Source organism: Elephas maximus, chromosome 21 (genome assembly GCF_024166365.1).
Source record: "Elephas maximus indicus isolate mEleMax1 chromosome 21, mEleMax1 primary haplotype, whole genome shotgun sequence".
Lineage (NCBI taxonomy): Eukaryota > Metazoa > Chordata > Mammalia > Proboscidea > Elephantidae > Elephas > Elephas maximus.
In genome coordinates, this window is record NC_064839.1 from 80957892 (window position 1) to 80980502 (window position 22611).

Genomic DNA, 22611 nt, shown 5'->3' on the forward strand with positions numbered 1-22611 from the left:
CCAACCACTAGGGCCAAAGATGAAGAAATAGAAGATTTTTATCAGCTGCTGCAGTCTGAAATTGATCGAACATGCAATCAAGCTGCATTGATAATTACTGGTGATTGGAATGCAAACTTTGGAAATAAAGAAGAAGGGTCAGTAGTTGGAAAATACGGCCTTGGTGACAGAAACAATGCAGGAGATCGAATGATAGAATTTTGCAAGACCAATGACTTCTTCATTGCAAATACCTTCTTTCACCAACATAAACGGCGACTATACACATGGACCTCACCAGACTGAACACACAGAAATCAAATTGACTACATCTGTGGAAAGAGACGATGGAAAAGCTCAATATCATCAGTCAGAACAAGGCCGGGGCTGACTGTGGAACAGACCGTAAATTGCTCATACGCAAGTTCAAGCTGAAACTGAAGAAAATCAGAGCAAGTCCACGAGAGCCAAAATATGACCTTGAGTATATCCCACCTGAATTTAGAGACCGTCTCAAGAACAGATTTGATGTATTAAACACTAGCGACCACAGACAAGTTGTGGAATGACATCAAGGACATCATCCATGCAGAAGGCAAGAGATCACTGAAAAGACAGGAAAGAAAGAAAGATCAAGATGGATGTCAGAGGAGACTCTGAAACTTGCTCTCGAACATCGAGCAGCTAAAGCAAAAGGAAGAGTTGATGAAGTAAAAGAACTGAAAAGATTTCAAAGGGTGTCTCGAGAAGACAAAGTATCTTAATAACATGTGCAAAGAGCTGGAGATGGAAAACCAAACGGGAAGAATGTGCTCGGTGTTTTTCAAGCTGAAAGAACTGAAGAAAAAATTCAAGCCTTGAGTTCCAACAGTGAAGGACTCTATGGGGAAAATATTAAATGACACAGGAAGCATCAAAAGAAGATGGAAGGAATACACAGGGTCATTATACCAAAAAGAACTAGTCAACGTGCAACCATTTCAAGAGGTGGCATATGATCAGGAACCGATAGTACTGAAGGAAGAAGTCCAAGCTGCTCTGAAGGCACTGGCGAAAAACAAGGCTCCAGGAATTGACGGAATATCAATTGAGATGTTTCAACAAATAGATGCAGCGCTGGAGGTGCTCACTCGTCTATGTCAAGAAATATGGAAGACACCTTCCTGGCTAACTGACTGGAAGAGATCCATATTTATGCCTATTCCCAAGAAACAACCAGAGTACCCCGCAAAAGCTACAAACACTACGGGAGAGGCACAAAGGCAAGTGTTAAGAAAATCCAGGAGATGAGGGATTAGTTTGTAGGCAGATGCAGCACAGAATCTGCAGGTAAGACTGTCCTGTGGATTACAGACGGCTTTTCAGAACAAGAGGGGTGTAAGCCCCGGACCTGACCACACGGACATAATGCCGTGTTCAAGCCCCAGCGGCGAAACGTGACTAGTTTACTCAGCTACAAACAGGAACACTAGTAACCCTCCTTCCCATCTCACAGGGTGACAACAATGACGACGTGGGAAAAGGGTAGCAAGAAGCTGTGTAAGCCCAGTTACATAATGAAGACACGGTTACCCACAGTCAGAAGTGGGCTTGTTTTCTAGCTGTTGGAAAGGCGGCTCTGCTCCAGCTGGTCCTCCCTGTGGCGAGGATTCGGGGAGTCAGCTGCCAAGGACAAGATCTTCCAGAGAAAAGGCGACGGTACTCTGCTTCGCTGGACCACTGTCGTGCAATCCCAACCAAACAGGCTCCGTTGACCAGTCCGCTATTGTGCCCCAACCCCTTCACGGTCAGCGGCCTTAAACCCCATAAACCAGCAGCTGTGAGTCAGCTCCGACTCATGGCGACCCCACGTGTGTCACAGAAGAACTGTGCTCCACAGGGTTTTTAAAGGCTGGTTTTTTGGAAGGAGATCACCAGGCCTTTCTTCTGAGGTGTCTCTGGGTGGGCTCAAACCTCCAATCTTTCGGTTAGCAGCCGAGCATGTTAACAGTTTGCACCAGCCCAGACCAGACTCATTACTGTAAGTTGAATCCAACTCACGGTGACCCCATGTGTTAGAACAGAATTATGTTGCAAAGGGTTTTCTTGGCTGTAATCTTCATGGAAACAGACCGTCAGTCTTTTTTTTTTTGTTTTTTAATTTTCTTGTGCTTCAGGTGAAAGTTCATAGCCCAAGTTAATTTCTCATTTAGCAATTTATACTCATACTGTTTTATGACATTGGTTGCAATCCCCGTAACGCGACACCACGCTCCCCCTTTCCACCCCAGGTTCCCAGTGTCCACTCGTCCAGTCCTGTCCCTTCCGGCATTCTCATCTTACTTTCGGACAGCAGGCCTTTCTTCTGTGCCACCGCTGGGTGGGTCTGAACCAACAACCTTTACATGAGTAGTCAAGCACAGACCATTTGGGCTACACAGGGACTCCTAAACCCCATCGGCTTCAGCCACTGACGGGCACACAATCCCAGCAGGGAGATGTTTTTATTACGGTGTAAATTTTGGTGTGAAGATAAAAGTGATGGTTTAAGGCTCCCCTCCCTCATGGGGGAAGGAGCTTCACGACAGAAAAATGTGTGACCACCTTGTTACAAGCTCTGCCCCGAGACACAGTGAGAACAAAGGGAATCCGGCTCGGGCTGGGTAGAGCGCTCACTTCACCTCCAGACTCGGGGTGAAAGAGCCACCCCTTGGGAGCTTATCTGCGGTGGCCGCCACCGCCACTGCAGCGTGAACTTGTCTCCACTCCTGGGGCTCTGCCTCTGGACTTGTGGGAAGGACGCCTGACTCTGGGACTCTGCCCTCCCTCCTACTTCCTCCTTACCATGTCTACTCAGTAGCCATGGGCCTAACCAGCCGGGTCTGCCTGGCTGGGTCTGCTCAGGGGCCGTGGGCCTGCCTGGCACAGATGCTGCTTCTACCACCTACTGGTTCTCCACCTGAAGCCTCAGTTAAGCCTCAGCCTCCTGACCTGCGCAATGGAGAGAAAAGCACCTGCCTCCCAGAACGAAACAAAGATCGAATTGTATTAAGAGCAAGCATGGGAGAGCCACCTGACAAATGTCCCCGCTCATCTGACCTCTCCGGCCTGGGCTATCGGCCCAAGACCAGGCGTTCCTGGACCTCGCGGTTCAGCCTGTCAGAGTACACATTTATTTTTCTCTCCTCCTTGGTTCCCTGGCCCTGCATCCATCCTCGCTGCCTCTTGCGAAGCCTGCCGGCAGCAACGCATGGCACCCAGGGGAGCCACTTAGCCCCAATGGTAGTGCTTAGGGCTAACGAGATTTCTGGCTGTGGTGCTTCCATTATCGATAACAAAGCCTCCAGAACTCTAATCACATGGCTTCCCTGTGTGCGAGCAAAGAGCACACAATCAGGTCAGGCGGCAGCTGTGGAAACACTGAATCTCATGAATGGTCAAGCCATGCTGACTCCCTTCTTCCTGTTGATGTAAAACGTGGTAAAACACCAATAGGAGCAGATTGCTAGTCATCATTTGACAATTTTGTAATGCAAATGCACACCTATAAAGTTTAAAAGCTTCCATCTCTGGCTAATGGCTCTTAAAATGGAGCCTGGGCTGTGCAGGGAGCACTGGAATGGGAGTCAGGTAAGCAGCCTCCCTAATTCCAGCTCCACAAGGCACACCTCGGCCAACTCCCTGATCAGCCAACTCCCTGATCCTGCGAAGGTATGGAGGAAGCAGGGTTATCAGCATCCCCACATAAAACACCAACTCTTGACACGGCCCTGTATTCCTAGGACCTTCCTAGTCTCTAGCAGGCCTTCTCCCACTCATGCAACAATCATTTCTTCCTTTCTCCACAAGGTTCAAGCTGCTCACGGGCCTCCTCCTCCTCTGGTAGCTGACAACCCTGCTTCGTCCTTCACTGAAAATGTTGTCCCGTATCGGATTCCCACCTCCGTGACCCCTCCACATCAGTGTCCCTCCTCTCATTCCTAACCAGTGTGCCATCCCCCCATAGCCTCAAGGACGCCCTCCTTTTCCCTTATTTGATTCATGGATCTCTGTCTTACCAGGTTATTCCCATCAGCAAACAAAGGTGCACCCGATTCTCCCCACTTACAAGCACTACAAACCAACCTTTCTCTTGACCCCATCTGCCACTCTAGCCACCACCCTATCATTCTGCTCTCTTCACAGCCAAACACTTCAAACCCATTATCTCTATATGCTGTCCCCACTTCCTCACCTTCTGTTCATCATTCAACCAGCTCCAATCTGTTATCCAACCCTAATACTCCACTGACACTGTTCTCTGCAACGCTAACAATGACCTCCATGTTACTCAACTCTGTCGACGTTCCTTAGTCCTCTCATGCCTCCCAGCAGCACTGACACAGCTGGCCACGCCCTCCTTCTCAACCCACTCTCCCAGATGTCTCAAGATGTCATGCTCCTTTCGTGCATTCTCTCCGCCTTTACTCATCCTCTACATGCTGGAGTTCTCAGGGATCACGCCAGGGTCTTCTCCTGCTTATGCACACTCTCCCTGGATCACTGTCCATTTCCAGAGCACTGATGTCATCCAGGAAACCCTGGTGCCATAGTGGTTAAGTGCTACAGCTGCTAACCAAAAGGCAGGCAGTTCAAATCTACCAGGTGCTCCTTGGAAACTCTATGGGGCAATTCTACTCTGTTCTATAGGGTCACTATGAGTCAGAACTGACTCAACGACCAACAAGTTTGGTTTGGTTTTTGGCATGATGTCATCCAAATGCCAATGACACCTGTACTGACCCCTCCTGCCTAGACTTCTCTCCTCACTCATCTGACGCCTGTACTGAGGGCCCAAACTTCAGATCTTCCCCCAAACCTTGCTACTCCTGCAGCCTTCTCCATGTGGTATTCCACGTAGATGCTCGGGCCAGAACTGACTGAGAAGCAACAATTTCCATCCCCCAACCCATATCACTCAGCCCTCTTCCTGCTGCCTCCAAAATATATCCTACATTGGCCACGCCCCTCTACCTCCAGCACTCCCCCCTCACCCAACACTGCAAGTGCCTCATGGCTTAGGGATCCCTGTTCCCACCCTTGCCCCTGAACAATCCACTTTCCATGCAACCAAAGCAATCTTTAAAATCCAACTCCAAACCCCACAGAGCCTCCAGCCTCACCTTATTACTCCATTCCTCACTCTCTAAACTTAAGCCAAATTCTTTCCATCGCACATAGCGTTCCCACTGCTCTCCTAAGGGGGCCTTCACCCAAGCACTCTCTCTGCCTGGAATGCCCTTCCCAATCCCAGTCAACAACACTCCCATCTTCACCTGATGGGGCCCAGCTAATCCCTGAGATCTCAGCTTAAGAGTCAATTCCTCAGAAAGGAATGTTAACAACGTCTGTGTTTTCTTCATCAATGTCTACTTCTTACAGTATTTGACTGCTAACTCCAGAGACCATGTACATTTTATTTACCAGTGCAGAGTACAGGGCATATGACACATAAATAAACCAAAACCAAACCACGTTCTGTCAAGTCGATTCCAACTCGTGGTGACCCCATGTTTCAGAGCAGAACCGTGCTCCACAGGGTTTTCAATGGCTATGATTCTTCTGGAAGTAGATCGTCAAGCCTTTCTTCCGAGGCACCTCTGGGTGGATTTTAATATGTACAATTGATGCCCTATGAGTATCTGCTGAATGAATCAATGAATGAGTATGTGTGAAAAGTACTTTAAAAATTGTGATGTGTTATAAAATATAGTCAAAATTTTTTAAAAGGAAGCAAGACAACTCAAGAGAACTTCCCCATATCCAACAGGCAGCTCAAGCTGGTAAAAGAATTCCTAAAAAGTGTAACTCACTTGCAGAAGGAAAAATGACCAAGAGGAATTCTGCTCCCCTACCTAAATTCAAAATTAATGGCATTTTGAACAAAGTCTTTTAATTGCAGAATTGAAAAATTCATGCTCAGTTATCATATTCAATATTTTAAATTTACTATGGCATCTATCATTTGAAGGAAGCACAGAGATAAAACGTACACCTCCGCTAACTGGCTGGCACCTACCTTCAGCCAGCATGTGTGGAGAGGAAGGTGCACTTCCTCGCGCTCCAGTGCCTTGCTCACACCACACTCTGCACATCATGGGGAATTCCCAATGCCAGGTAAGAATCGTCTCAACAAATACTGTCACGATGACTGAGTCACAAAGGGATTTGTAAAGTCCTTTCTACTGGATCTAAGAGTAACCTCTTGTCCCCAAAGAGTTCTAGGTGCGGCTCCTGTATTCTCTTTTGCTCAAGCATAGTTTTTTTCTTTATTGCTGTCCTCCAACCTGTTTTCGTCCAGTGTCTTGTAATCTCCACGCCTGTGTGAGAACCTACACTCTTCACCTGCCCGTCCCAAGTAGGTGTCCTGTGGATATGGGGTTTCCATTCATTTCAGAAGTCTAGCGGACTTGAATAGGTGGGGGTGGGAGGGCCTGAAGCCTCCTTCTTATCTATTAACTGATCCACGGGTACGGGTACGTATGCAAATTCTGTGTCCCTGCCACCAACGGCCTTTTACAACTCTGCAGCTCTGACTAAGGTGCTTTCAGAACATGCCCTAAACCCCAGGGAGCAGAGAATCAGCACCCTCGTCTCATATAACCCAGACTCTACTGTTTCATTTTTCTTCAGAGTTATGGAACCGAAGGAGTCCTCAGTGATAATTTATTGCATAAAGATACTGAGAAGTAACAGTCAAACGACATTATTTCCTACAACCCTATAATAACTGAGTGTAAGCACGCCTGACCTGGAAGCCAGGGCTCTTGAAGGCCAGTCTAGAATTCTTTCACTTGAACTTGGTAAACACCGGTTGAAGCATTTGGGGGTTTTCTCAGCTAATATGTATATTACAGGCATATACATTGCCATCTAAATTTTTTTAAAATAAAAATTTATATCTCTTTTAACTAAGAAAGTAAAAAGCAATACATGTATTTCTAAGAATAGAAAAATTTTAAAGTATTCCAGGTATGATGTATGAAACTCTGATTTCTATTGCCTTTACTTCTTGAAACTTGATTACAAAACCCTCACCCTCTTTTCGACACTCTCCTCCTGCCCTAGTTTTCAGAAGGCAAACTGAAGGCACTCGTTAGCCAGGAAGCAACAGCGCAGGACATCAGTCTGTGTAACAAATCCAGCACCAGCAACCAGGAAAGGTTTTGGCTACAGTGCGCCCACGTCAGATCACATGCTGTCAGGATGGCAAACTAACTTGAAACAGAAGCCCCCCTGCCAAAAAAACAAAAATTTTTTTTTTTTTGCAAAAATCTCTAGGAGCCAGATTTTATTGTATATTTCTGAAAGCAAACAATCCATACATAAAGAAACAAAAAAACCCACTGCCGTCGAGTCAATTCCAGCTCGTATTCTACTTAAATACCAGTATCGACAAAGGAAAGTCTTGGGGAGGAAAAAAGCTCAAAAGAAAACCTCAGTAATTCAGACGAGTTCCAAGGATTATCAGTCAAAATCAGCACACGTGCCACAGAACAAAGACGCTGAGGCTCATCATTTTCAAGCGTTACGGTAACAACTGACTAGCAACCCAGTGCTTCCAAAGACTCATCGACTTCAGTTAGAGAGGCTGCGTTTGTCATCAGGACAGCCATTTGCAATCGGATATCCGTGTGCTCAAACACGTAACACAACTGTGTCCTAAAACAGGTTGCCCCGGAAATTCTGTTGAGGGTATGAATTTCTCAACAAACCTTTTCTTTTGAAATGGTGAAGATGAACTAAAGCCTACTTCTGGTCATCAATTTGGAGAAACCCTGGTGGCATAGTGGTTAAGAGCTACGGCTGCTAACCGAGAGGTCGGCAGTTCAAACCCACCAGGTGCTCCTTGGTAACCCTATGGGGCGGTTCTACTCTGTCCTATAGGGTCACTATGAGTCGAAGGCAACGGGTTTGGTTTTGATTTTTTGTTATCTTGAATTAAAGGAGCCATGGTGACACAGTGGTTAAACGCTCAGCTGCTAAGTGAAAAGTCAGCAGTTCGAATCCATCTGTTCTTGGCAGAAAGATACGGCATTCTGCTTCCATGAAGATTACAGCCTTGGAAACCCTACGGGCAGTTCTACTAGGTCCTACGGGGTTGCTGAATCGGAATCAACTCAATGGCAATGAGGCTGGTTTTGGATCTTGAATTTATTTAAGTTTTTTTTACAGCCTTCCATCAGGTAAGCTGCCTTGAAAAGCATTTTTTTATAAGAGAAGACAAATGTATATTTTTGTGGGTAGATTTGATCCCCACAGATGAGTATTTTAGCTTTTCCTGCCTCTGCTCTTCTGAACACAGGGTTATTTTGTTACTGTATATCCTCTGTAGCGACTCATAAGGAAACAGTTAATCTCTAGCTATTTAACCCTGTATCTGTAGAAAAAATACATAAACACCAAATAAATTAACAAAAACATTATTTTTTCTGAAGGTTGTTCATAAACAATTAGACCTAAAAGTGAAATATGCCATACTAAGCTGGGTTTTAGGGGGCTCGGGGAACCTCACGTATAAGCCATCGTGTTCCGCTGTTTATCAAAAGCGTCACACAAACTGAGTTTGCCCTTGATTTATAAAAATAATCTACTTAATTTCTTTTCTGTAAAATTGCTCAAAGGCTTTCAGTTGATCATATTAGTTATTTTGTACCAAAGTCCCTAATTAGCCCAGCAGCCAGGCCACAACCGCTAGTGGCCAGGCAGAGCAAGACTGGCGGGAAGCTCTGAGTGAAATTAAAATTCTGCAGGAAAAAGAAACGGCAAGTCATCAAATCCACAGATCTGCTCACATAACCAGAGGGCGTTCCACTTCACCCGGCTGAGAACAAATCTGATCTTAATTACTAAGAAGCTCTCACAAGTTGTGAAGAAGTCACCGCTTAAGAAGAATCAGCCTCCTAACTTCTTGATAAATTAGTTTCTCAGGACTAACCTTTTGGATGCCAAAGAAATAGATCACATGCACGGCAGTCAGAGAGATGTCAGTGCTCACGGGGTAAGGTAAATGGCTAAGTAATCAAGAAAATGACATCTACGCATGCTTAAGAATATGCTAAATCTGAAAAATAAAGATTAAATTTCAATATAAAATTTAAAGGAGCACTACCACACACTGGAAACCCTCGTGGCGCAGTGGTTAAGTGCTACCGCTGCTAGCCAAAAGGTCCGCAGTTTGAATCCGCCAGGCACTCCTGGGAAACTGTGTGGGGCAGTTCTACTCTGCCCTATAGGGTCGCTATGAGTCGGAATCGACTTGACGGCAGCAGGTTTTTTTTTTTTTTTTTACCACACACTGGCAAAACTGTTTCAAGGTGCTGTGCTGAACTCATGCCTTAGTTAATAGCGTGTTTTCCAGTGTTTTCCTTCTTAGCATTATACCCTTGTTAGGGCGGCCTGTAGAAATGGGACTAGATTCTAGAAGGAGCCCATGGCTCCCAGTGCATTTCTGCCCAATGCATCCAGTGAGGCTACCACCCACCCTTGGGGACATCAAGACCACGTCCCTTCCGTGATGAAGAAGTGTGAGGCTGTGGGCAAAGCAATCCCAGCTTCTTGATCGAGCTGGACAGAAAGGTGCCAAGCAGAAGAGGCAGACTCATACACAAAGCCTTCCCCAGCATGGTCCCCTGCTGAGGGTATCCAGCATTATTGAAATCTCCCTGAAGTTTAACAATGGCCTTGAGGACAGAAGAGGTGGACTCCACTCCATCTCTGTGATACATAAACGACATCATTAAAATTAGTTACAAAAACCCAAGGAAAGAGGGATTTCTGAATCACCAAGAGAATTTTAACATTTTATAGAATTGGTATTTTGATTAAATGTGCTTCAATCTAATGAATTTCACAAAGAGGAACTAGAAATGTCAGCTGAATACTTCATCGTGGGTTTAACTACCCTCCCCTCAAAAATAAAAGCCTTCAGAAATTTTTTATATGGTAGATTAGATCAATCTGCTACTTCCTGGTTCTTTAATTTCATTCGTTTAAAAGGTTCTCACTGTAACAACATTGACTTCTTCCTGCCTCCCAATGCTGCTGACATTAGGAGTTCTCAGGAAAAGGATGAAATAAAGAGCAGTCTCTTTGGCAGGCGGAATTTTCATTTTCTGTATTAACACTTCATTAACATCAAATAGTTTCATGAAGTTTTGATCCTAAGGCTGGGAGAACAAAAACACCCTTTAAAAATTCCTCTCCAGAGAGACAGCCCAGAAAAAGCTCCGTGTTCTTTTATTGTTCAAGTGTTCCCTGCTTCCCAAGTCCCTACAAAGTGTCAGTCAAGCCTAATGACTTTCAAACTTGCAGAATTAATAACATAGAATGGAATTAGTACATGTTATTAGCAAACTAAGGAGCTGCTAACCAACAAGTCAGTGGTTCGAATCCACCAGCCACTCCATGGGAGGGATGTGACAGTCTGCTTCCAGAAAGACTACAGCCTTGGAAACCCTATGGGGTAGTTCTACTCTGCCCTACAGAATCGCTATGAGTCAGAATCAACTTGACGGGTTTGGTTTTTCGGGTACTGGTAAACTCAAACTTCTACAACGTTCGTGTTCCCTTTGGAGAAGTGTGTTAAAGTAAGTGACGTACAATCCGGCTAATCCTAGGCACAGCCCACCACTTCCCAAGCTCCTCACCTCCGGGAAGTTACTGCATCTAAGGCTCAGACTACTCAACTGTAAAACGAGAAGACGAGAGTAGCTAGTCAACATGCAGTAATGTAGTCAACACACCAGAAGAGCTGAATTCCTGAGCCCTACAGGAGAGCCAGCCCTGGGGACACAAAGTGGCGGACCAGACAGACCACTGACCTGTAATTTAGGAGATGTCACTCTAAATGTGTGACACTCAAGAAGTTACTTAATGTCTTGCGATCGTCATTTCCCCGTCCATAAAAAGAAGGGTAGGCTCTGAGATCCTGTGGGCACAAACCCTGGGGCACTATTAAGGTACTGCAAGGGCCCAAGCATGGGCCACAGGCTGGGTAAACAACATGTCCGGCACATATATGGAGTCCCTGGGTAGGACGAACAGTTAACATGCCTGGTTGCTAAGACAAAGGTTGGAAGCTCGAGTCCTCCCGGAAGTATCTCAGAACAAAAGTCTGGCAATCTACTTCTAAAACCCCAGCCATGGAAAACCCTATGGAGCACAGCTCTACTCTGACACACACGGGTCACCATGAGTCAACCTGACAGTAACTGGTGGTTGCGGTACATACATACACTCTTTCCAAACACACACAAATGCCGTCTGACCAATAAAGTCCAGACTAACGTAAAACGTCACTGACACCAGGAGCTTTTTGTCACTGTGGATCTTTGTATTCAAGAGACCTGCAAGTTTAAGCAGCATTATGTAGGGGTCCTGGAAATTGTTTTTGACATTTAAATGGGGGTCCCCATACTCAAAAGAGTTAGCCAGCACTGGTGCAGAACTCTAGATAATTTTAAAGCTCATTTACAAAGATTAACAAATAATCTAAGTATCCATCCTTCCTGAGAGAGCAGCTCAGTCACCATTCACGTCAATGAGGAAAGGGTTGAGCCTACCCAATTCCAGATATTATCACATTTTTTTAATCAATTTTTGAAATTTTAAAAGTAAAAAAAGAATTTGCTTTTTAGTGAATTATCACCAAAAATTTCTATTTCTTCTTCCAACGCTGTGCCAACATTTACTTCTCTGTTGCCCGAAATCCCTTCAAAAGGCAAGATTAAAAGTCATCGTTACTCAGACTTAAAGCCCATCTTTACAGGTATCATGATGGCAATAATACTAAATGCCTTCTAAAAACCACTGAATACCTCCTGTGACTTTTATGGTATCTCAAATTATAAGCTTATTCTCGTGAAACAAAATTGTCTACAGTCTAACATGGCTATATGCAAAATGAGTAACTGATAAGTAGGGACAAAGAGCTTTGAAAATCTAGAGGTACCATATGGATACTAAAAAATAATGCAGACAACCAGTGCCCAGAAACTCAGCAACAATTCAATAAAAGGCAATCAGTGAAACTGGACAAATGCCTGTTGTTTTCATTCCTTCCGGAAAGGAGCTCTAAGAGGTACTCCCCTCAACTTGGACAAAAGGCAATGTCTCAGAACAACAAAATCAGCTGTCAGAGGTGCTGTCCGGAGCACTGGCGGGGGGCAGGGGAGGCTGCAAAGGTGCTGCTGCGAGCCTTCGGCTCCAGGCCGCTGCTACAGACCTGCCCGGGGCTCCCGGGGACTGAAGGCCGCCCAGGGCCTGCTGGGAGCGCCGCTCGGGTGCCAATGAGCCACTGGCATCCTTCATGACCAGTGTCAACTGGACAGCCTGACGCCTCCCCGACCCCTACAAATTCCTCCTGAAGGAGTTCCACACAAGGTTCAACGTTTCGCTGTCTTGACTCAGTGACAGGGACTGTGGTCGTCATACATTTCAACGTAGATCTTTTAGGATTTTTATATACAACATTAACCTGTGCCCTGAAAACAACTACAGCAAGTCCCCAGGTTCAGCAGGTTGAATCCACCAGCCGCCCCCTGGAAACCCTACGGGGCAGTTCTACTCTGTCCTAGAGGGTCACTAGGAGGCAGAATCGATTTAACAGCTTAGGGTTTGGTTTTTGGTTTACTGCAAGAAAAAGTTCAAAGCCTTTTCAGTGACTTAAAAACTGCACGTGCAGCAGGTGAAGGCACTTGTGATGAGGCATCTGTTGCAGGTAAGGGTTGGTTCAGTCGTTTCAAAGGGAGAACAAATTCACACTCACACTGAAGAGCACGCACGTGCTGTCCGTGAGTCAGACATTCACAACCCAGGACTTGCTGTGCTACATCCCCTTAATCGCTGAACTATTGTTCACACCCTGAAAACCCTGAGTGCTTTGCAGTTCTCCCTACCCTAATTCCTCAATTCCTTCTCTATCTCCAGGCACCTTCTTCCTTTTTCTTTCAAAAACAGAGGCGTTGTCCTTAAGCAATTTGAAAAGTAATGTATGGCGCTTATTTAACATTCTTAAGGTCCACAAACATTAGTAAAAATATATACATCAGACTAAATGAAGACCTGGAGTTCTTCATAAGAAAAACCCAGATGAAATCTACTACGAAGAGTCAACAAAGCAGCAAGGTCTTACATACTGCCTTGAACTTGGTTTCCTGGAGGCAGATTCTCTTCCATTTGAATGGCCTTAATAAGCTTTACTTTCCACAGAGCCAGGCTGTTCATTCTCAGACATAAACACAGGACCTAATGTTATGAAAAAACCAGCGATCAGGACACATAGCCCATTCGCCTCTTATGGTATTAGTAGGAGTCCCTGGTGCAGTGTGATTGATTGGATGATTACTTTTGTGTGACCTTTCTAGCAAGTCCTGTAACTCCCACCCAGGTGATTGGGTGGGACTGTGTGATAGGTTAATTGTGGCCTACCAAGCAGATTGGTCAGTTTTGCCTTAAAAGAGAGCTAATTCCAGAGCAAAGCAGAGGATCCTACCATGACCAAGGAAGAAGAGCCAGGAGTGGAGAGCAGAGCATGTCCTTTGGATCCAGGACCCCTGAGCTGATAAGCTCCTGGAAGCAGGAGACTGATAGAGAACGAGCAAGCTGTAACCTTGAAGATGGTGAGAAGTGGTGGCAGGAGAGACCTGGAAGCAGGGCTTCCTGGCCCAAAGAGAGAGAAAGCTGAGTGCCTTTGGGTACAGACCTAGATCCAGAGACACGTGCCTGTGAGCACAGTGGGAAGAGGCTGTCCTGATGGAAGGACTGTATCCTGAGTGTTCCCAAACTTGAATTGTAATTAACTGTTACTTCCCCAAGAAACCCCATAATCGTGAGTATTGTCTGGGAGTTCTATATGGCCAGTGCAATGAACTGTCAAACCCAGCAAAGAGTGCTATGGGAGGGACGGCTGGTGTCAGAACTGGTAAAGATGGCAGAGAGAGGAGGCTCATCTGACCTTAGTCTCATAGGAATCAGGCTTGGGCTGTTGATCTTGATTCTCCTTCTCCTTGTGAAGTTAGAGGAGGTCAGACACTGCCCCCAAGCAGTTTTTATACCTGGGTAGCACAAAAGGTTAGGTTCAGGACTACTAACCAAAAGGCTGGGAGTTCAAACCCATATAGAGTTGCCTCAGAAGATAGTCCTGGTGATCTGCTTCCGAGAGGTCACAGCCTTGAAAACCCTATGGAGTAGTTCTACGCTGCACACAAGGGGTTGTTATGAGTCAGAATCAACTCAATGACAACAGGGTTATGCCACTAGTTGCGTATTTTCCAGGGAATAAAAAGAAAAGTGAAACTGTGGCTGTCCCTCTCAGACAACCTCTGAAGTGATGCTCCCTGGGGCTCAGATAGGCAACAAATTCTAAGAAGCACCCCTCCCTCACTTAAAGGTGAAAATCCAGGGACACCTAGCTCAAAGGCTTTTGGCTGCACACAAAACCTCTGGTCTAACCACAGCCCACCCTGGGTCTACAGAGCCCCTGAACAGGAGAAAGCAGCGGTCTCATTCAAGTCCTGATGTCCAGCTCACAGTCTGCGTCCTGCTTCCCAGAGATGAGCTAGAACCAGAGTTTCTTAGGGGCGGATGGGCTGGACAACCTTACCACTTACCAGAGCCTGGTTAGCTGACTCTGCTTCCACACGGTAAAGAAATAACCTGCAGAGTGACTGTGCACATTCCTCAGCTATCTCCACAGGGCTGTGGCCTTCTGTCTTAGCTACCTAGGCTGCTATGACACATTACTACAAGTGGGTGACAATGAACAGAAATTCATTGTCTCACAGTTTAGACTCTGAGTCTGAATTCAGGGCACTGGCCTTAGAGGCAGGCTGTCTTTGTCTCTTCCTTCGTTCCTTGGTGATCCCCTCCTGGTATCAATCTTTCTCTGTCTATGCTTGCATGCTTCCGTGCCTAATCTGCTCCTTTTATACCTCCAAGGTGATTGGCTTAAACATAGCCTATACTGATATGGCTTTGTTAACATAACAAGAAAACCCTATTCCCAAAGAGGATCATATCCACAAGTATTTAAAAAAAAAAAAGTTTTGCCATTGAGTTGATTCTGGCTCACAGCGACCCTACAGGACAAAGCAGACCTGCCTCGTAGGGTTTCCAAGTTTGTAATCGTTACAGAAGCGGACGGCCACATCTTTCACCCTCAGAGAGGCTGGTGGGTTTGAACCACCAAGCTTTCAGTCAGCAGTCAAGTGCTTTAACCACTGCGCCACCAGGGCTCCTTTCTACAAATATAAAGATTAGGATTTGTAACATATATTTTAGGGAGACACAGTTTAGTTCATAACACCCTCTGCATAGAAGCTCTCCAGCAATGCTGGGGTGTTGCACAGCCTGACAGGCCACCAGTGAAACGTGCCAGACTCCAGACACCAGCGGCACGCGCCAGACTCCAGGCACCAGCGACACACGCCAGACTCCAGGCACCAGCGACACACGCCAGACTCCAGGCACCAGCGACACGCGCCAGACTCCAGGCACCAGCGACACGGGCCAGACTCCAGGCACCAGCGACACGGGCCAGACTCCAGGCACCAGCGACACACGCCAGACTCCAGGCACCAGCGACACGCGCCAGACTCCAGGCACCAGCGACACGGGCCAGACTCCAGGCACCAGCGACATGGGCCAGACTCCAGGCACCAGCGGCACGCGCCAGACTCCAGACTGGCAACAGGCCTGGACCTCAGAGCCCGGCTGTGTGGCCATAATCACGCTTCCCTCCGCTGGCTCCCTTTGGAGCTTAAGGCACGGGGACAGGACATTGGGGTAGTTCAGTGGGACTGTTTTTCTTTCAGATGCTGCTGATTGAAAAAAGAAATAAGGATTTCTGGCCAACTGTCTTATTTAAAGAGTCCCCGAGTGGTGTGAACGGTGAACGTACTTCAAACCTACCCAGACTCCTGGGAAGAGAGCCTTGGCGACCTACTTCCGAAAACGCGCCCTTGAGAACCCCGTGGAGCGCCCCTCTACCCCGACACGTACAGGATCGCCACGGGTCAGAGCTCACTCGACGGCAACTGGTTATTTTTTTTCCACTGGTTTGGGTGATCCGATGGTTAACGTGCGCTACTGCTAACCAAGAGGTTGGAGGTTAACGTCTACCCAGAGCTGCCTCAGAAAAAGTCCCGAGGTCTCCTGAAAAATCAGTCAGTGAAAACCCCGTGGAGCTCAGTCCCACCCCGACACACGCGGGGCTGCCTGAGTCAGCATCCACTCGGCGGCAACTAGTTTTGGTTTCACATTTAGTGTGCACTCAGACTGGGCCGCTCCCAGGATGCAACACAGAACCCGCCCTACCATAAGGGTACTTGGTATCCAGCCTGTTCTCCGCCGTCCTCCTCCACGGCAGCAGGTCATCGCTGCACCCGTTGGGCATCCCGTTGTACCCGATGCCGACGATCTTGTTCTCACCATTCACGATGCATGCCCCGACCTACGAAACACAGGTCCCCGGCTTGCTGACTGCCCCGGGGAGGCAGGCAACGAACCAGGCGGGCGGCACAGCCACGACCGGCCAGGTGTCCTCTGGAGGTGCACACGGCCTTCTGTCTCCTTGCCCGTTTTCCACGGCATCCTCCCTGGAGGGGGTACGGGCGGCATTACTCCCTCACAGAGAAACGTGAGCACGTCAGAATGCACCACCAAAGACAGATTTACTCGGCATCTTTAAACTGTAAGCTGCTCATTTACCGGCATTTCTGTGTTTGCGAATGCCCAAATATTCTCTTCTAAAACTCACTTACTTGGGAATTTGGATCTTTGCTTCTCTGCGCTGACAAGAAGGCCACAGCCATGAAATACTCAGGCCATTCCAAATAGTCATCCCGTTTTTTGCAGGAAACATCACTCATGCTGGGTCTAGCAAAAAACACAATAAAACTGCAGTTGAGAAACACATTTTGGTAAATCTATGTTCCATCTCAATTTAATCACATCTAAATTTTGTATCTTTAAACTCAGAAACTTCAGTTATAATTATCAATTATAAATCTCAGAATGCGGACCCCAGAGTTACCTTAGTCTCTGATTTAAATTACAAAAAGCCTAAGAAATTAAGTTGCCACTTCAGACATTCGAGTTTGGCAGTATTGCTTCCTGTCCCCATGTCTATTTATTGCTTTCTCAAAGGATGCTCTGTGAACCAGCACAGATGCCTGACCTTCACCTCGCTCCCTCGTGTAATGGAGCAGGCGCGGCAGGGAGGGGAAAGAGGAGAAACGTTTATGGATCACCTAATACCTGCCAAACACTCTTAAAAGGTACACGCATCATCTCACTCAAGCCTTACTACTAGCTAAGGTGGAGAACAGAGGCTCGGAGAACTTAGATAACTTGCCCTAAATCACATCGGATTATTACGCATGTCAACTGGATTCCAAAGAAAACATGTCCAGATGTCCCAATTGTGACATTAACCAGATAATTTGTACCTTTCCCTTCCCCTTCGCAGTAAGCAGCCCTGAGTCCCGAATCAAATACAAAAGCACTAAGAAGCGTCAACTGTTATCACTAAGACAAGGTTTCAGTAAAAAGGGCTTTTCTCACTGCAGGCACAAGCTGTCCCTCCAACCAGAAGAGCCCATGAAAGGGGCCCAGAATTTCAGGTAAGGGGACCCTTTCAAAAGAGACAAAACAAGGGCAAAGGCAGAGAGCAACACAGGAACCAGGCAGATATCGCTGAGAAGAAATCTTCAGAAGGCCTATAGGAGGGTGAGAGTTTTCCAAAACTTCTGCTTCAAGCTCTAGACTTAAGTGTCGGCTACGGTGAAGTGCAGCCCTGCCTCAGACAAGGGTGCAGGGAACTTGTGGGTATAGGGAACCACGGTTACCTAGGATTCAAAAACAAACAACAATAAAAACACAGTGCCCCTTCAGTAGATCTGGGCTCACAGGGACCCTACAGGATAGAGCAGAACCGCCCCATAGGGTTTCCAAGGCCACAATCTTTAGAAAGCAGGCTGTCATATCTTTCTCCCAAGGAGTGCTGATGAGTTCCAACCACCGACCCACTGTGCCATCAGGTCTCCTTTGCCCACTGATTATGTTGCCTAAGTTCTGGGACACCTGACAGCCTTCTTTCCATAATGCACACAGGACTGGGCTCATCTCCCATCTGCCTTAAAGGTCAGTACCCACTAATCTCTGTAGGGTGCCAAGTTAGTATCTACTGAACAGAATTATGGAGCACTGGTGGCGCAGTAGTTAAGAGCTCAGGCTCCTAACCAAAATGTTGGCAGCTGGAAATCTACCAGTCACTCCTTGGAAACCCTATGGGGTAGTTCTCCTGTGTCCTATAGGGTCACTAGGAGTTGGAATCCACTCTACTGCAATGGGTCCGATTTTTTTCTCTGGGGAAAACCCTTATCTCAGCTTCTCTAGCGCTCTTCCCAGCGTGCCTTGTGGATCTCCACGGAGCATCCATCTTTCCTCCATTCATGCTTGCTTTTTTCTGTGTCTAATCTGCTCTTTTCTACCTCAAAAACTGAATTATTGGGTAAAACAGAAGTGCGCGACGAGGCAAGAGAGAAAAAAAAAAGCATATTTCTAAAGCGCAGTCATTCGCTGGGCGCTTTACCTGTTTAATGCTCACTGGAGCCCCATAAGGACTGAAATCCTGCAGCACAAACAGACGCGGGAAACCGAGGCTCAGGGAACTGGAGCCAGTCGCGGGCCTGGGCAGAGGCCGTGCTCCTCCCAACACCCCGAATTCTGACGCAGTCCCATCCCACTGCTCAGCCTCTCCCCGAAACCACCCACGTCTCCTTCCTAAGCGGGAAAGCTCGTCCAGGCCGCGATGCACGCCGTGAAGATAACCGGGGCGCGGCCGGACACCCCGAGCTCCCGCCCGCGCTCGTCTGACTGTTTAACGGGCAGGGGTGCAAAGTCTCCGTTCGCCCGCCACCCGGGAGCCCAGTTTGCAGCGCTCCCGGCGGCATCGTGGCGCGCGGGCACCGTACCGGCTCGGCGGGCCCGCCCGTGCTCCGGTTCCACTCCGCGAGTCTGCAGAGGGCCTCTCCGCCTCCCCGGCCAACAAGGACCCGCGCTCGGAGCAGGAAGTGCGGCGAAGAGGCGGGGCCGCGGGGCGCCGGAAGCTGGGGCGCTCTAGGAAGGGTGGCGCGTGGCCGGGGTGGTGCGGTCTGCGCCCCGCGAGCGCTCCTCCCCGGGGCCCGTGGCCCGCGCCCTGCGATTACTTCCTCCCGTGGCCCGTGCCCTGCGAGCGCTCCTCCCCGGGGCCCGTGGCCCGCGCCCTGCGAGCGCTCCTCCCCGTGGTCCGTGGCCCGCGCCCTGCGAGCACTTCCTCCCGTGGCCCGTGCCCTGCGAGCGCTCCTCCCCGTGGTCCGTGGCCCGCGCCCTGCGAGCACTTCCTCCCGTGGCCCGCGCCCTGCGAGCGCTCCTCCCCGGGGCCCGTGGCCCGCGCCCTGCGAGCGTTTCTCCCCGGGGCCCGTGGCCCGTGCCCTGCGAGCGCTCCTCCCCGTGGTCCGTGGCCCGCGCCCTGCGAGCACTTCCTCCGGTGGCCCGTGCCCTGCGAGCGCTCCTCCCTGGGGCCCGTGGCCCGCGCCCTGCGAGCGCTGCTTCCCGGACGCCCGTGGCCCGCGCCCTGCGAGCGTTTCTCCCCGAGGCCCGTGGCCCGCGCCCTGCGAGCGTTTCTCCCCGAGGCCCGTGGCCCGCGCCCTGCGAGCACTTCCTCCCGTGGCCCGCGCCCTGCGAGCACTTCCTCCCGTGGCCCGTGCCCTGCGAGCGCTGCTTCCCGGACGCCCGTGGCCCGCGCCCTGCGAGCGCTCCTCCCCGGGGCCCGTGGCCCGCGCCCTGCGAGCGCTGCTTCCCGGACGCCCGTGGCCCGCGCCCTGCGAGCAATTCCTCCGGTGGCCCGTGCCCTGCTAGCGCTCCTCCCCGTGGTCCGTGGCCCGCGCCCTGCGAGCACTTCCTCCGGTGGCCCGTGCCCTGCGAGCGCTCCTCCCCGGGGCCCGTGGCCCGCGCCCTGCGAGCGGTGCTTCCCGGACGCCCGTGGCCCGCGCCCTGCGAGCGGTGCTTCCCGGACGCCCGTGGCCCGCGCCCTGCGAGCGCTGCTTCCCGGACGCCCGTGGCCCCGCGCCCTGCAAGCGTTTCTCCCCGGGGCCCGTGGCCCGTACCCTGCGAGCGTTCCTCCCCGGGGCCTGTGGCCCGTGCCCTACGAGCGTTCTTCCCCAGGGCCCGCGCTCTCCTGAGCGTTCCTCCCCGGGGCCCGCGCTCTCCGAGCTTTCCTCTCTGGGGCCCGCGCCATCCCAGCGTTCCTCCCTGTTGCCCGCGCTCTCCAAGCTTTCTTCCCTGGAAGCCCGGGGCCCGCGCCCTCTGAGCGCTCCTTCCCGGGGCCCGTGGCCCGCGCCCTCCGCGCCCTTCTCCCCGGTGCCCGGGGCTCGCCCCCCCAGCGTGAGGGCCTGAGCCCCGCGGAGCAGGAAGCACTCCTCGGCTCGGGCACCTGTCCGGGAACGGCTTGGCTGTGGGCGGCGCTGAGCCCGGCCTCCCGGGGTCCCTCGGCGTCCGCCTTCGCCGTGCTTTGTGCCGCAAGCGTTGGGCGCTGGGCGCGGGATGGACTGCCCGCACTCGGCTCTGCCTTCATTTTTTTTTTAATGCATTTTTAAGATACCTGAGTGTAAGGCAGGGGTCCTTCTGATCAGTAGTGGTGAGGTTTTCTTCCTACTGTCGATTCCTTAAAGCTGGTGCTATAAATACTCGTTATGTGTGCGTCAGAGATGACCCGCAGAGCCCAGTACAGTGAAAGCGGAAGGGGATGGAGATGAGGAGGCCTGGTTTTGGTCTCTGGAATGAACCTGCTGTGTGGCTGTGTCCTCGTGGGGAATCATGATAGGTGGTGGCGTGACAAGTTTTTAGGGGAAGGGCTTGTTTGGGGGACGCGGACTGGGTCCGGCGGGGAGCGCCTGGAAGGCCGCCTCAGCTTCTATTCAGATTGAGTTTGGAAGGGTCTGAGGGGTTTCCCCAAGTCGCCCACCGCCTCACCGCGCACACCCTTCTTGGAACTACCGCTGATAACCGTTGCCGGCTATAAAATTGTGCATGTTTTTATATAATTATTAAAGAGATCAGAAAAACATGGCACAGGGCAATAGAAAAGACCATCAGTGCCATTTCTGAGGTCACAGACTCCAAGAACGCGTATCTGATTTTCTGGCGCTTCGGCAGTCTATTCAGCAGCCTAGGCCCTCAGTCTGGTGGAACGCTGTTTCCTGCACACAGAATGGCAGAAGATGCCGTTTTACACCCAAGGCTGGAGGATACCGTGCGCGTTCCGTAAACAATGGCTCCTGTAATAATCGTGAGTTCTGATCTGCACATCCCGGCTCTGAGCTGCTAATCCAAACAAAAGTTTGTTAACTATTAATTTAGCCTAACCGAGGAAGAATGATGGGAATAAACACTTGGTTCCATCTAATTTCTCACTCCAGCGGACACGTCATTCTTCATCCCCCTGGTCCAGCCCGTACCTTCGATAATTGAATTCTGTGCTGTTCTTCGTGGGTGCCGGGAAAGCAAAAGGAGAAATACTTCATCGTTAGCTGTAGTTTGTTTTTTTTCTGTGATGAGACTCAGGCTTGAAAGAGCTACATAGATTAAGATGATGATTTTTAATGTCAGGTTAACTTTATTTGGCTGTCCTGTTGCACAAAAATTTATTATATTCCCCCTCCCAATTCCGCCGCTCGGGCCTTGTCACTCCATCTGTAGTCTTCGGGTCTTCGTAGATCCATTTCCCTTCTTACCAACCTACAGCCAGTACATCACCAATTGCCGCTGGTCCTTCAACCACAGCATCACTAAGCTTTCTCCCTTTGTTCTGTAAAGACTGTCGTACGTAATTTAGTTACTTCTCATCCTTCTCCATTTTGGTCAACACACACGCTCCCCTCTGCAATACATTCAACATCATGCTTGCTGCAAACATTACTCTGAATGCGCCCGCGTTTCACTAGAAGTCCCTCATCTCAAAGATGACATCATTCATAATGCAGGAAACTCTCCTGATTCGTGGTTTCAGAACTTGAGGTTTCAAATATTCTGCGCCAACAGCCAACCCAGGCAGCTGAAGGAGAAGATGCATTCCTTGGTATATCTTGCTCATTAACACCTTGTAACTCCAAACGTAACTGTAGGTGTTATATCTCTCTCGTTAATACCTCGTATTTTGGTTTATAATTGAGAACCTTTCTGCACTTACCACAGATACAGAGGTTTCTTACAGTTTCAGTCGGATTTACAGCACGTTTTCTCCAGCAAAGAGGGGGGGCTTCGCATAGGGGTGAACACACCAACGCTCATAAGGATTATTGTCACAGGCTTTGCCTTGGCTCCTCTACTTGCAGGCCGGCAGGTTAACTACATCTGATCTCTAGCCTGGCCTGGAATAATTCAGGAATTTGGAGGTGGGGATCCAGATTAAAAAGAAGTCAAGGTAAGCTGCCTCTGGGTCTGCCTCAGAAGGGGCTTTGATGGTGTTCATAGGTGTCTGCCCTGCCAAGATACTGCTGACCGCTTCTCCTACTTCCCCTCCTTACCAAGGAAAGGATGTGACTGTAACCCAGGAAACCAGGTCAAGCTGGG

The 22611-nt window shown here is 49.3% G+C and overlaps 1 protein-coding gene across 4 annotated transcripts in view; it reads right to left on the reverse strand.

Moving 5' to 3' along the window:
• The window catches only part of DCTD (dCMP deaminase), a 39127-nt gene extending 18381 nt beyond the window's left edge, over positions 1-20746 (reverse strand). Inside the window, exons 1-4 of one of the 4 annotated variants that reach the window (XM_049865015.1) lie at positions 18975-19016; positions 18593-18631; positions 16761-16875; positions 16315-16450 (exon numbers count right to left, since the gene is read on the reverse strand). In XM_049865015.1, coding sequence (XP_049720972.1) covers positions 16315-16450; positions 16761-16868 — 244 coding nt within the window. In that variant the 5' untranslated portion in view covers positions 16869-16875; positions 18593-18631; positions 18975-19016. Of the gene's footprint in view, positions 1-16314; positions 16451-16760; positions 16876-18592; positions 18749-18974; positions 19081-20641 lie in introns of those variants that run through there. The other 3 variants (XM_049865014.1, XM_049865016.1, XM_049865013.1) reach the window with 3 other exon arrangements.
• Between the last annotated feature and the right edge of the window lie 1865 nt (positions 20747-22611).